The following is an 11,892-nucleotide window of genomic DNA, read 5'->3' as shown; positions in this document are numbered from 1 at the left end:
GAAAAACCACCTTTGGTTTTGTCTTCTTACTCAACAACGGTTCCGTTTCATGGAGGAGCAGGAAGAAAACGTGTATAGCCTTGTTCACAATGGAAGCTGAATTTGTAGCATCTTCAATTGCAACACAAGAAGTCATCTGGCTTAAAAGGTTTTTTGGATCATTTGAGAGTAAATGGTAATGTTGCAAACCTTGTGTTGGTTTACTGTGATAACCAAGCAACAATTGCATATACAAGAGATCCCAAATATCATAGTAAACAGATGAGTAAAGTGGGTGGCCTGAGGCCACAATTGAGTTTGTCTTTGCAGGAGAATTGTCCCAAATATAAAAGGGATTATGTCAAATTTTTACAAACTTACTACACTTATATATGAGTTAGTAATTGAGTATAAGAGGTAGGTGTTACAATATTACTTCATATTAGAGGGCACCTAAGATGGATCAACCCCTCCAATGAAGTTACAATTGCACATGGCAGTTGTAGGGAACTCCCAAGGGGAGTTACAACCCTATATGGATGCACTTTGTGTGCAAACAAAGGCTAAGAACGAAAAAAAGACATTGAATCTCTTGCAAAAAGGCTCTCTCACACAAGAATGATTGCAACTTAATCTGTGAGAACCAAGATACACTCCATTTATGTGATGTATCTTTGATTAGCATGCATTTGATCTTGGAAAGTTGTCAAGTTTGAATTTTGTTCATATTGGACGCTTAGATCATCTTACAATCTTTATCTCAAATATAACTTTTATCATTTAGGTATTTGATGATTGCTGAAAGAGATTAATCAAATCTGTTTTGATAAGATCAATTTATTGCTCAACATACAATTATCTCAATTATCTTATCTCTTGTAAAACATGTCCTGTATAAAGGACATGTCTCTTACGAAGAAGGTATCAAAACAATTGGCAATAAAATATGTAATATTTCTGTCAAAAACTTCGTATGTCTGTCTTATTATTTCTTATACCAAATTGATGAGTGGTTAAATATATTAGAATCAAGAGAGCGGTAGATTGAAAGATACTGTGAGAAACAATTATTGTGAGAGTTACTGATAGATACTATGGAGAGCTAGTTCATGTTTGTGGATTCCAAGAGAAGGTCTACACAACACAAGTCTTTGGTGGACTCCAAAGTAGTTGCAGCTTAGGTGAATTCTTACTGTCTCGAAGCATAAGTTGGATCTAGGATGTACAAAGGAGGTGTTAAGTGAGGTTGAATAAATCCTTTATAATCTTCATTCATTATAGTGGATTGTTTCGAAGGTTGATCGCTATATAGACTCGAGTTTTTCTGTTTTGTTTTTCTCGTAAAAAATGTAGTGCTTGGTCTTTGTTAGTTATTCTGAATTTTTTTTCTTAACTGTTGACTAACTAATGTGTGAGCACACACGCTTTCAAGAAGTCACAATGATATAATCCGATATTAGACGACCTATGATGAAGGAACTCTGGTTTTTAGATATGATCTAGGGGAGGATAAGCTTTAGCCGGTTACGTAGACACTTTGAGATAATCTTGTATTTATACATTGCACAAGCTAATGGGGCAGAAATTAAAGGCTTTGACCTAGTTCTAGATTATTGAAATCAAGACAATTAGACTATGGTTGATGCCTTTAAGAGAATTGTCATCGTTGCGAAAAGTAAAAACAGAGGTAGTAACTGTCGAGCCAATAGTGTCCAAATATTTTTGGAAAAATAAAGCAGGCATACCATCCGGTCTAGGAAATTTGGTGAGGAACATCTGGAATAGAGTTGTTTGGATATCCCTAGTAGTAAAGAGAGCAAGCAACATCCAGTTCATATCCTTAGAGACATGACCTGAAAACTCTTTATATAGCGAATCATGGGGAATCATAAGGGAAGCAGTAAAAATTCGATTAAAATAATCAACCACTATGCGCTCAAGCTGTACTTGACCCTCATGTGGTGGAAGAATGTTGAAATTGCGGGCCTTTGAACCATGTTCTCTAAAACGGTCATACCTTTGGTATCGGTTTTGTTTTGGTCACATAATATATCAAATCAAAACTAGTTTTGAGTCCAACAACACAATGTTACTACTATGCCGTTAAACATTTTTCCAGCCTCAAAAGTGAATGTTTTGATGAATGTTCTATCACTTTTAGTATTTTTGTCGGCTTTTACGTTTTTAGAATTCTCCATTTTGATATTTATTTCCTTTTTAGTAGAATTTTTTTCTTTTCTTATTTCGTTTAATTTTTGGTGGATTGAGTCGATATAAGTTGTTTTGTTTTTGTTCCTTTTTTACAATCGACCAACGGTTCGGGCATATCTTTTTCACGATAAATTTGTGCAACCCTAAATGTACTACTCAACATAAATTCATTTAAGGCACGTGTCAATAGTGAAAAGCAGAAAATTGAGGAGAAAAGTAGTGAGTATAGCAATATATAGAGTCCAATCTATTAGCTAAGATTTGTGTTTTGGATGAAATTGTCAAGTGATGAAGAATGTCAAGAAACAAAGTAAAAGTAGAGTCACATGGAGTGAGCAGTTTTTGCTGAATTGTTGCTCATAAATCTTAAAAATCTTTTTTTGGTCTTTTTGTCTGCCACAAACATAAAGATTTTGTAAATAAAACAGTTTTCTCCATCATACAAGGAGTGAAAAAGGAGCTCAATTACACCCACACCGTATGGGACACGCCAATCTAATCACCCCCGTCGGACAAAGATTACGACAACACAGCCCGACAATTATTAATAAAACAAAAAGAAAACAGTCCCATGACAAGAATCAAGACATTCGACGTGGAAGGAAAGAAAATGAGAATATTTGTTGATGATCTTATTTTGTAATTTATACAAATTCCACCCAAACAAAGAGACAAAACCACATGGAAAAATTAAACCTTTAATAATTAATTAAATGCTTCTATATATTAATTAAATGCTCTACATACTCCACTAGAATTTGCTCTACTCATAAAAAAAAACACACTGTGGGCTCCAACCTTTGCTCAACAAACCCGACTTTTAATTTTTCTTCTCTTATATTATTATTATTGACAAACCATTTTTGTTTAATTCAATGAATACCCAATATGACTCACTAATAACAATAATAATATCGAATATTTTAATTTAAAAAATAAATAAATAATAATAATAAATTAAAAAGGGTGTGGTATATTGTTTGGAGTTAAGAGAGAGGAGCTCTTCGAGGGACACCTTTCCTCTTGTGCAACTTGTTCTTGTTTGGCTTACTACTACTTTCCTCGGAAAATTCTTCACAAGATTGGGAAAACTCATCCACACTTGCTCTTTCAGATTGGTAATTTTGATTCCATGAGAAATCAGACAATGAGAAGTTGATCATACTGTTTTGGCTTCCATCGTTTGAATTAGCTGAAGCAACAGAGACCTGCAATTTAACCCAATTTAACTATAACATATGCTTTGATATGAGATTAATTGGTTAAGTAATTAAGGTACGTAGCTTACCTTGCATGCAATTGAGCAGAAGCGATTAGGGATATCTTGTATGTATCTACCACAAGCTTCACAGGACGCACTAGTCTTCGCTTTTGTTGACGCTTTAGCATCTTTTAGTCGCGGACGAGGATTCAAGTGGACAGCTTTTTCACCGTTTATTTTGTATGTCTGCAATTATTTTTATTTTTTTTAATTTTTTGTGCAATAATAATAAGATCAAATCAGTAATATAGAAATTGATTGAGAGAAAAGAAATTACTTCATAAAAAATATAAGAAACTATAATGCTGTGAATTAATAGAATGAAAAAAGACGATAAGATTGGAAAATCTTCAAGATTATCAATTAAAAATTCAGATAATTGATCTAATTTCATCAATTTTATCTGAAAAAAAATGTATTCTAACAAATTGGCAGAAATAATACTAAAACTGAATTAAAATGAATGAAAGTGGACGATATATGAAACAAATTGATTGGAAAATCTTCATACTTATCAATTAAAAATTCAGATAATCGATCTAATTCCATGAATATCTCTGAAAAGAAGAAGTATTCTAAAAGAAAAACAAATTTGCAGAAAGAAAACTAAACTAAACTGAATTAAAATGAATGAAAGTGGGGTGATAGAACAAAATGTTAATTAATAGAGTGATCAAGAGAAACCTGAATTTTGGAACAATCGAGATGTTTCTGCATGTCGTGAAGGCGAACCACATCATGATAAACATACTTGCAGATCTGAAGGCGGCGGTGGCGACAATGAGCCGTCATACAATGCTTACAAAATCCGATATTACAGTCGATACAGAATACATTTTTCTCGTTTTTGCGATGATCTTGGTGATCAACACATGAATCAAAGAAACTGCTATCCAATAGCGTACTAAGCCAATCAGTCTTTCTCTTCTTTATCAATATGTTCTGGCATCCTACCTACAACCAGTCAAAACAATTCATACGCTAATCTTACCAATTCATCAATCCAATTTGCAAATTCAATATGCAGTAAGCACATATATATATATACCAATTTTTTCCGAGTAGAACAACACTTGAATTCAACTACTAAATGGTTTCAAATTGAGTTCTATATTCAAGAAAACCAAAAAAGAATGATTAACAAACCATAATCAACAACTTCTCAATCACATCAACAAGAAAAACCCAATTCGAACAAAAAAAATATTGAATTTTGTTGATTTATGGAAAGAATTCTTACCATGTCTCTCTGTCTCGGAATTGATTGTGTGTTTTTTGAAGATCAGTGAAGTTGCAGACAAAGGTTTTGGACGAGTACAGAGAAAAGAAGAGAGAACAGAGGAAGGAGAGATCCTGATGATGAAAAGAATGAGATTGAGAATTATGTACAATTATTAAAAAAACAAAATTAATTAAAAAAAAAAAAAGGAAAGTGAAATCTTTGTGAAAGCAGCGTATAGTCTTACATCCTTAGCAACACAAGACACCCAATTTCCTGTGCTGATTGAAGATTGTTGTGCTGTCTACTTTAATTTTAATTTTTCTCTATTTTTATTTGACCAAAAATTTTCATTATTTCACACACCAAAAAAAAAAAAGAAAAAAGAGAAAATCTCTATTTGGGGATTTGACAAATAGGGATTGTTGCCTTTTCTTTTGCACCACCCTTCATGTCTTTATTCTTTGAAGTCAGCTCTTTTGAAATGGAAAGTCAAAATTTACTCATTTTGCCTTATGTAGCAGACCTCAAATCAAGGGCCCTGGCAAGTTAAAGGTCTATAATGTCCTCCTCCTCACATGTAGAGGTCACTAGATTGGAGGGGCAAAATAGAGATTTGGCAAATGCCTTTCATATTTAAAGTGCACAATTAGGAGCAAAAGGTGGCCGTTAAAAGCACTTTCTAATAAGCTTCTATATTCACTCCTTGATTTTGTTTTTAACTTTTTGAAGAGAATCCAGTGTTCCCATTATGTCAAGACCAAGTTCCATGTCTCACCAAAACTCTTGCGATTATTTTTTAAAATCTTTTTATTTGTGTATTTATCTATTTAGGTTTATCCTCTCCTTTAAACAAATGGGGTTGATGGATAGTTATCCTCAACTCTATTAAATAACGCTCACAAAAAAAAAAAAACTCTATAAAATAGTTATAAATTTTAAATTTAAAGTTTTTCCATAAAAACTTATTCTTTGTTGAGAATTGAGATTGTATATTGATAATGTAATGTCCCGTTCCAAGAGGGGTATGCAAAATTACTAAACTATTGTCAATTGTGGGACCACTAATTTAATGGAGTATTTTCAATAGATAATTTAAAGAAAATACCTAAATAATAGCGAAAATTTTAAATAATTATGTAATAATACATAAATGCATAAATAAACAACCATAACGCACACCTCGAATCCAAGTATCATGGTCACCTCATGGCTACACTCCAGGCTGTTGGTCTATCTCCATCGTACTCACTTGAAAGAATATCAAAAATAAGGAGTGACCATAAAAGCCCACTAGGAGTAAGTACCTATCAAGAACTCAGTTATCTATGTCGTAGGTAACCGAACGGAGCAAGCTCAATAATATCTCTGGAAAGTCAGAGCTCAGTTACTTATGAAACAAGTAACCAAATGGAATAAGCTGAACACCATAGAAAATCCACTAAGATATATATAGAATATATCAATAAAAAAATGCCGTAAAGTGTGTGTATATATATATAGGAATTCTCACATAAGCATGGTTGTCAAAATCCCAATTTTGATCGTAAGATCGTATGATCTTAGGTAACCAAAACGATTTGAATCAATGTAAAATCCCAAAATTGATAAGATCTATCGATCTTACCTTACGATCTTACCGATTTTATCGATCTTAACCTTAATAGACCTATGGAGTCATGGGCTTATGGGTTGTGGTCTACTAATCATGTGCTTAAGTTTCTAATCCTAGTTTTTGTTGAAAAATTGGTTCTAATATACTAACATGATATAATCTTGCACAATTATTGTGCTTGCTTTTCATAGTTTTCTGGAGGTCTTAAAAAATTACAATTTTGTGAAATATTAACATGTCTATAAATAAATAATAATCACATTTTTTAATTTTTTATTACCTATAAACTATGGTATATTATATAATGTTAATTATTTATTTATAAATAAGTAATTATATTACTTTACATTTATTTTTTAAATTTGATAAAATCTTACGATTTCACGATTCGATTTTGCATGCCTTCCATCGATCTTATGTAGAATCCTGATTTTGACAACCTTACACATAAGGGTTTAATGTAAGAGTGTAAAACAAGGGTTTATGTTTACACCATTGATTTAAACACCCTTACATTAGACCCTTATGTGAGAATTCCTCTATATATATATATATAGTCACACACAACAATACTTTGTGTCCATAATAGTTCAGAACTACCGTCGGAGGCTACTACACCTCAAACCATCCACAACTATCAAAAGGTAACACACAGTAGTCCATAACCACCATCAGAGGCCGTGGCACTCAAACTATCCACAACTATCAAAAGGCAGCACACGATAGTCTGGAACCACCATCAAAGGCCGTGATGCTCAAATACTTCGTATCATGACGCAGGTAATAGAAAGGGGATATAATTTCCGACATTGATCACGTCTCATGGTGGTGTGTACCTAGTATGACCATCGTAAAAGCCATAAAACAACAACAAGGCTATCACAACTACTCATACAACTTCTCAATCACAATTCAATCCATCCAAGCACGTAGTCAACCATATATCATGATGCATATATTTCAACAAATTTTTCATGCATATATCCCAAGTCCAAAACTCGTTTGAAAAATAGTCCCCTACCGAAAATAATATGCAATTTTTTATAAAATAATAAATTTTTTAAAACAATCTCAATCCCATTTAAAACACATGTCTATGCAAGAATAAAGCGGTAAATGATGTATATCACGCCAATAGAAATGCTGGAAATAAATGTGGATAGTGGATGCTGATAAGATCAATAACAATACAAATATCAAGAACAAATAGATTCCCAATGTGTATAACATTTAGGAATTCAACAAATAACAAATTTACAAAATCAGATATACTAAAAGATAAATGTGGGAACTAGAGGTTAAGAATCTAGGAACATCTACCTCGATATCAACAAATAAACAATATGCCTATAAAGCATCTACAAAGTCTATTCGATCTCCCATAAAATTATAAGTGTATCATATTAATGGTCAGATTTACTAGATGATCTAAAAAATAATTTCTTTGGTCTTTCAATTATTTCAATTATTTATTCGACCTGCACTAGCCACTAGGCCTAGCCAAATGGGTGTTAAGCCCATTAACACTAATGGTTAAATAGTTTGGTCAACGGATCAAATAATCAAACAAACAAGGTAAAACCCCAGCTACAAGGTCAAGTAAGACGGTCGAGTCAATATTTAGATGTTTCCTCATATAAATCGATATGAGTGCACTATAGTCCAAATACCCCTCCCACTCGACCCCCACCACTATACGTGGGTCTACAAATATCCAAAACACTATATGAAATCAATTATACTAAGAATTCGTATTTATACTTGACACATACAAGGTTGAGTATATGATATCGCCTCCCAATGTGTATTCAATTGAGTTGTTCGTCATAAGTCGAGAATGTCGAATTTGGGTTCGAAATTACTTGTGGTATTGAAATTTTTGGTCAATAGGGGGCAAAATTGACCCGTTTGGGCCTACATGGGTCAACAATTCGGTCTTCATCTTCGGTGGCCATTATGGCTGATCAAAGGGTGAAACGTGTAGCCCTTGCCTAGGTGATTTCAATAGTATCGTCAGCGGGCCACAACATCTCAGAAGGCGGTTGGATAAGTGGTTAAGAGGTACGGTACTCCTGCAGGTTTGCGAGGTTTTTCTGGCAACTCTGATGGTCTATGATGGTCCAGCTTTCCTGATATAAGATACTGGTTACCGTTTGGTCATTTTGGGCTAACACTGGTACCAAACATGATTGGACGAAGGAGTTGTGGTTGGGCCGTGGTGGGGGTGCAAGGAGAGAGAAAAGATAGAGGAGACAGAAAAATGTTTCTCTTTTTAAAAAATAATTTATTTTACAGTAATCCCTAGAGAGTGTGAGAGTGTGTGTATTTTATTAGGTTTACTTTAAGTTTATGTTAATCCATATTTTACCTCTCAAGTTTTGATCTTTCTTAATGTTTACCCCATACTTTATATTCTTTTCAGTTAGACTCCTTTTCAGTTTCAACTATAACCAAAATTTGAAAACTAATTCAATTGAACCCCTAAAAATCTAGGATATTATAGATAATGTGTGCATAAACTCAATAAATTATTCGATAGACCAAGATGATATATAATTATTACTGTAGCAAACAAATAATTAGAATACTTTAGTTTATATGATTCAATTCAAATAAAGTATACTGATGTAGTGTGAAAATATGATCGGTTAGATTAATTCACGACTAAGTCAAGAATAACTTGAAATTCAACACAACAAGTTTAGAATCCACTAAACAAATTAAAAGAAAACTCAAGAATAGTTTTATTTCATCAAAGATTGATTTGCCGAAGATGGCTATGACTCTATAAATACTAAAACTGTAAGACCTAGTAAACTTGAAATTATAATAATAAAAGTACTGATGAGGTTCAAAAATGTATTCGGTCTTGATGAGTATCAATTGGTAGGATTGACATCAAATGTTATCCTCGGTCCTAATGAGGATGACCTACACATGAGAACACATAAGCTAAGGGGGTCTTGACAGTGTGCTCGGGGGAGCTCTTCGATGCTCTAGTCAGTAAGCTATCAACTTGAATTGCTCGATGCTCAAGTCTCTCTCTAGTACCAAATAAAGTGCAAGAGCTCACAATTAGGATCTTTACCTATAGCGGGGGTTCCCTTTTATATGTGTTGGATGAGTTCTATTTTTTTATAGTATTAGATCTCCTCTCTTAATCTTAGATGAATTTTCAAGAAGATGAATTCTATCCTGATTCCTTTTCTAAGTGAAGTTGGTCTCATTTTGGAGTATTGACTTTTCTATGGTGTTTAGTTACCATGACTTATTGAAGATTGTTGTGATGCTCTCTCCTCCTTGGGCCTCAAATATAGCTTTAGAACTAGGTCCGATAAGAATGCTAGGAGAGTCCCTTATGGGTAAGCCATAGAGAGGACAACTTCAACCCCCTATGGATATGATCTTTTGAGATCTCGTTGGGGAAGATTTCAGTCTCCTAATTCCCAAATTGGGAATTCACCTTTGGAAAGAGATCGAGAGCATGTTGGAATGTCCTGTTTAATTTTTGTCCAGCCTCTCTTACTCCTAATTCTTATATTTTTCTTCACACTGTTTTGGCTTTATGCGCCCAAAATAATCTTAGTTTTTCTTCCTTGATTTTGAAACATATGTTCAACTTTTTTAGGCATCCTTGAGTTTTAGAGATGCACTATTTTAAATTTAAATAGGACATTCAATCCCTTAAGTATGACTCCTCCATCCATGGGTGGAAGGAGAGTTTCCTTTTCGTACAAATTCCTCTTAATACTTTTAGTGGCTCGATCACAATAATTAAAAAAATTTAAGAGGGTTGGGCATATCTGTGCATCTTGATTATTTTATTTTTCTTCAATTCGTGTATTGAAATCTTTTAGCTTGACTTTTGAAATGTTTTTCCTCGAGTGAGACGGGCTTGTATGTGCACCTTCCCTTTATTTTGTCTTCTCGTCGATTTGTTATCAAACTTATGTTGGAAATTAAATGAGTGATTTGTAGTGTATAGCAAGACAAATAGAATACTTTACATTAAATCTAATCAGTAGCACATATACAAGAATATGTAATCAATATGTATCTCAAATGGACAAATATATTCGCTGATTGTATATATTATATAAGACAAACTTTACCTATGAAATACGTGTTTGGACAGAGTATAGTGTTAACAATTTTGATCATATAAAGAGATATAGAAATTGACTAAATATTACATATATAAGAACACGTATCAAATGTATACCAGATATATGAATCAGTATATGCTTTAATGAAATCTATGCACCAATCACAAATGATATCTGAACAGATATATGGATATATTTCAAGAAGCAAGTGCAAATACAATGCAAAACTCTAGTATTGCAGCAGTTGTAGACTAGTTAAAATGAAATCAGTATATCATATGCATCGAAATCAATTATACTAACAATATTAAGTAACTACTGGATGTAAAATTAACATACCAAACTATATAGTGTTACAGAACACGTGAAGACGAGAATGAGGTACGCGAATGCGAATCTCCTTAAGGTGAATTTGCCCCAGCCACTTGGTGTCCACACTTTCTGGGCAAGCACCTCCCAAGATACAATGCTCTTTTATTGCAGGTAAGTGACACTTCAATACCACACAGCTCTTTCGAACCAAGAAAATGAATGTACTCTCAAATTTGTGAACAAAGGAAGAAGAGGAGAATGAATGTTTTGGTGTTTCAACTCTACAATCAAGCTCTCTATTTATAGTAGAGCCTTGCAACAAAATGGTCCACAAAATCAGTAATATGGACTGATTTTCAGGACTCATTATTGACCAAATATACTAGCTCAACCACCCACTTACATTGTGGACTTATCTCAACTAATCCTTGACCATAAACAACATACATGCTTTTAGGGTGGACTTATACTGATTTTGAATTGGTCATATTAAGCATTACAATGTATATGAGATTTATGCATGAGTGGAAAACTTGTCTTGAAATGAAGTATATTTCATTCAACTTCACGTAATGATATTTAATATCATTATTTTCCAACAACTTATAATTTCAGTTACTTTTGTGCTTAGGATTATTTTAGGTGTTATGCTAATTTTGGATGCTCGGCATGTCGCTTAGAAAATTTCCAAAACTTTTAAGTGTTTGTCAAGGAGGACTCCCTGATCTTGTTTGTGTGAGACTTTAGCTCTCATTTTTTACTTACGATTTTTCCTAGACATTTTACCAATCTTAGATGCTTGATTTTCACAAAGGATTTACTTGTGGGCTTGTGATTTTTTTTGTAGGAGAGCATATTTTGTCCTAACAAAGACAAGAGTATAATTCTGATACGATTCAAGATGGATCGATCGTGATAATTCTCTCAAAGAGAACTGAGTTACAAGTTTGTTGATTGATATCCAAACACAAGGAAAAGTAGGGCTAAATACACATGCCCAAAAGACAAAAAGACCCTGGCTTAATCTACTAATTACCAACTAACTCCTGCAAATGAAATACACAGACTATAATCCCAAGCCAAAAACAAGTAATTTCTGGGTCCACGACTGATTGATGTAGTAACTTAAGTAACTGGATACTTAACATTACCGCTCCCTTCAAAGCAATCTTGTCCTCAAGATTGCAGC

General features: G+C 33.4%; 1 protein-coding gene across 1 annotated transcript; it reads right to left on the bottom strand.

The window, feature by feature from the left end:
- Positions 1-2,914: 2,914 nt before the first annotated feature.
- LOC119995254 lies at positions 2,915-5,025 on the bottom strand. The gene is made up of 5 exons (XM_038841707.1): positions 4,918-5,025; positions 4,692-4,804; positions 4,136-4,405; positions 3,479-3,637; positions 2,915-3,398 (listed from the first exon to the last, which is right to left on the bottom strand). Exons 2-5 carry the CDS (start codon positions 4,692-4,694, stop codon positions 3,177-3,179), a joined length of 654 nt encoding a protein of 217 aa, XP_038697635.1. The 5' UTR covers positions 4,695-4,804; positions 4,918-5,025; the 3' UTR covers positions 2,915-3,176.
- Positions 5,026-11,892: the final 6,867 nt, after the last annotated feature.

The sequence above is a fragment of the Tripterygium wilfordii genome, chromosome 3 (assembly GCF_013401445.1).
Source record: "Tripterygium wilfordii isolate XIE 37 chromosome 3, ASM1340144v1, whole genome shotgun sequence".
Taxonomy (NCBI): Eukaryota; Viridiplantae; Streptophyta; class Magnoliopsida; order Celastrales; family Celastraceae; genus Tripterygium; species Tripterygium wilfordii.
This window is presented reverse-complemented; position numbering and strand designations above follow the sequence as displayed.

Excerpts from the sequence above, each read along its gene's own strand:
- LOC119995254 (XM_038841707.1), bottom strand. Across the intron at positions 3,638-4,135 it reads TCGATTGTTCCAAAATTCAG|ACATACAAAATAAACGGTGA; the intron begins GTTTCTCTTGAT and ends AAATAATTGCAG. Across the intron at positions 3,399-3,478 it reads TCTGCTCAATTGCATGCAAG|GTCTCTGTTGCTTCAGCTAA; the intron begins GTAAGCTACGTA and ends GTTAAATTGCAG.